The sequence below is a fragment of the Sinocyclocheilus anshuiensis genome, unplaced genomic scaffold (assembly GCF_001515605.1).
Source record: "Sinocyclocheilus anshuiensis isolate Anshui unplaced genomic scaffold, SAMN03320099.WGS_v1.1 scaffold2204, whole genome shotgun sequence".
NCBI lineage: Eukaryota > Metazoa > Chordata > Actinopteri > Cypriniformes > Cyprinidae > Sinocyclocheilus > Sinocyclocheilus anshuiensis.
Genome location: NW_015544264.1, coordinates 146983 through 150105, shown reverse-complemented (window position 1 = coordinate 150105; position 3123 = coordinate 146983). Strand labels below are relative to the sequence as shown.

General features: G+C 37.9%; 1 protein-coding gene across 1 annotated transcript in view; it reads right to left on the bottom strand.

Moving 5' to 3' along the window:
* Positions 1 to 832, bottom strand: part of LOC107698005 (leucine-rich repeats and immunoglobulin-like domains protein 3) — a gene marked incomplete at its 3' end in the record, with an annotated part of 5371 nt that extends 4539 nt beyond the window's left edge. Inside the window, exon 1 of the mRNA XM_016498913.1 lies at positions 366 to 832. Within this exon, the coding sequence (XP_016354399.1) occupies positions 366 to 565 (200 nt within the window). The remainder of the gene's footprint in view (positions 1 to 365) is intronic.
* Positions 833 to 3123: the final 2291 nt, after the last annotated feature.

Here is a 3123-nt window from a genome sequence, read left to right as displayed (position 1 = left end):
CACACACTCACACACTCACACACACACACTCACACCCACACACTCACTCACACACACTCACACACACACACACGCTCAGCAAAATCAATCACACTAACACAACATTGTGTGTTTTACAACCACTGTCACTGTATACACGGAGAAAGTTTAGATTTATACATTCAGTCGTGTATGTTTTTGTTGTTTTAAACGCTTTAATCGTTTATAAACTGTACCCACAGTTGTGATTTTCTACGCTGTATGTTTTTTCCTCGTATTTAGCGACATCTGAATCTATGAAAGCGAATGTTTTGCTCATGTTTTGATCGTGAAAAGACACACAAAGGATCTGAGGTAAAAAAATAAAATAAATAAAAAACACTCACAGACGCGTGATCCGCGCGGGGAGCCTCTCCGCGATCCTGCCGTGTTTTAATCCACTACAGTCCGCTAAATATCCCGCACACGAGCACCCAGACGGACACGGCTCCGGTTCCGATCGATCCGAGCCTCCGTTAATCGCTGTTAATCCCGTAACGTGAAACACGAGCAGCACGAAGCTCACGGCGCGAGAGGGCTGCGGCATTTTCACCCGGAGGGGAAAAAAACAAATAAAAAGTTGACGAAATCGAGCCGTAAAAGTTTTAATTCCGCACGAATATGGAAGATGGGGAAGTTCTTGGCAGGTCCGCGTCAACTGAACGTCCTTTTCGCGTTGAATATCATGGATAAAAGTGCAGATATCAGCGCCTCAGCACTCGCTCCATCTCTGAGGAACTTGCTTTCCACCGCGCTGGAATCAGAGCAGCATTCCGCGGCGAGCGCTCCTGTGGGCGGAGACAGCCGAAGATTGCCGAAGGCCGCAGCGCGAGGGATTCTGGGTACTGTAGTGCAGAGAGACCACACGTGCGGTCTTTGCGCTTGACCACTTATGACGTATTTCCTGTATTTGGCCCAAGTGTTCAAGTGAGGATGAAGACCACAAGTGTGTGGAACTTTTCATCACCTGATGGGACACACTTGTTTACATAGCTTTATTTTTATTTTAAATACTTTGCATTTTAAAACCAACTTCTAAACGTCTGTTCAGTAGTCTCTACTACAACATGGCACAGTTTAATTTGTGGTGCTTCTAATTAAGTGATGAAAAGCAGTTGCAAATGTTGTACAAAATAAATATCACCACTCTCATCTTTGCACCAATAAAACATGCAACACTTTGTTTTTCTACCAAATTATATGCAATGGTATCTAGTTATTATATTAATATTAACTTACATCCGTGACCTCTCGCGAGATCTCGGCAAAAATCTCACGATTTATTCCAAAACATGATGCATGATGCGCTCAAAATACTGTACACTATTTTCGCATTCCCGAAGAATCGTTATTTTATAAAACAGGCATAACATAACTTTTTTCAACTAAAACTATATTGTATTTAGCAACCTCTCATTAAATGTGAAGTGTGAAAAAATGTCAATGTTTCCAATGTCACCACTGTATTACTGAATTTACCCCTTTTTGATGAAATATTAGGCTACTCTGTTATTACTCTGAAAAAACAAAAACAAAATAAGCAAATTCATTTTATTTGCATAAACTTTTTACTTTCAGGTGAAAAAAAAGATCAGTTTTTTTATGCTGCAATAGGCGACAAATTAATGTTTATCAACAAAATTCAGCTCCAAACGTGTGTGAGATCTGGGGAAAAAGCCTAAATATATTTCACAAAAGTTTTTGACACTAATATAACTTCACAGATAATTTAACAAAAAGTATTTTTGACACTATTGGTGCTCCATACATACCCAGGTCAAAATGACCCGAACATTTTAAATGGTTATATCTCTTAAAAAAATCATTTTTAAAAATCTGAAGAAAAAAACATAATAATAATAAATTAGTCATATTTTGAGGGTCTTAAAGCGTTTGCAAAGCTTCGTTCCCTTACTAAAAACTGTGCTTTTTTTTTTTTAGAATTTCTGTCTCTATCATTATGCATTCTGAGGGGTTAATAACTATTAAATTCAGCCCTGGCTTACATGACACTAACACTTTTATAGCTTTGCCTCTTAAAACGTGAATTAAGCCAGTAATTGCTGGATTATCAACTACATTAACCATTACAAATGAAACACACATTGAGTCCCACTGAGTTCACAACAGTTTGTGAGACAAAGGGCTGATTTGTGCTCCATTATCATACAGAAGAGGCTGATGATGAGTGTATTGTGTGTCTGTTGTTATCTGCGCCTCTGTTATGAGCTGTGAATGAGCTCAATCTCACAGTGATGCTTCATTTCCTAAACCCATCAACAGAAGATGTCTTCACTAAACCATATGGCTTAAGTTTATCCAAATCAAAACTGATCCTGAGTTCATGCTTTCCAGGAATGAGCTGAAAATCTCACGCTCGACTGCTTTGGTTCATTACATGTAGTGATTGGAGTGGATATTTGATTGTCCTATATAATCAGCAGAGCAAACAGAGAAAAATATATTCTTATTACGTAAACTGCATTTGTTTTAATTGCTAAACATGATTATGGTTCAAAACTGTGCATGCAACAAGAACACAGTTCAATGCCGTTCCTGTTTAGCTGCACTGTTATCAAGTGCAAAACTTATTAAGCATTGATGTAATAATGCAGATTAAGTATCTCTGCTGTCCTGATTCTTGTAGTGTTTCATTGTCTCTATCTTTCTAAGCGAAGTCGTTTGCATGTGCATTTGCTCTGAAAATGACTTGAGATGCAGAGTGTTGATTGATTATGTCTCCAGAGGCCCGAGGAAACACGCACAGAAACAGAGACAAAGAAAGTGTGTTTGTGTGCCGAGTTTTACCTTTCAAGAGATCTTATGCACATGTATATGACACGAACTCACAGCAGTGATTTACTAGTTTTGTAAATATGACAAACATGACACTTCTTAGACTGCAGCTCTGTTTTCTGTTTGTGTGTCAAGTTTTTTATTCGTGTTATTAACAAACATTATGACATGATGTGTTTCTGCAACCTGCACATGTGCAATACTTTTTAACATTGTTCTGGATCAAATCTGAGTGTTTGTTGAATCAAGACACATTTACTTGATATACTAAATGTCGTAACATGTAATAGTCTTATTTTCTAATAAAAT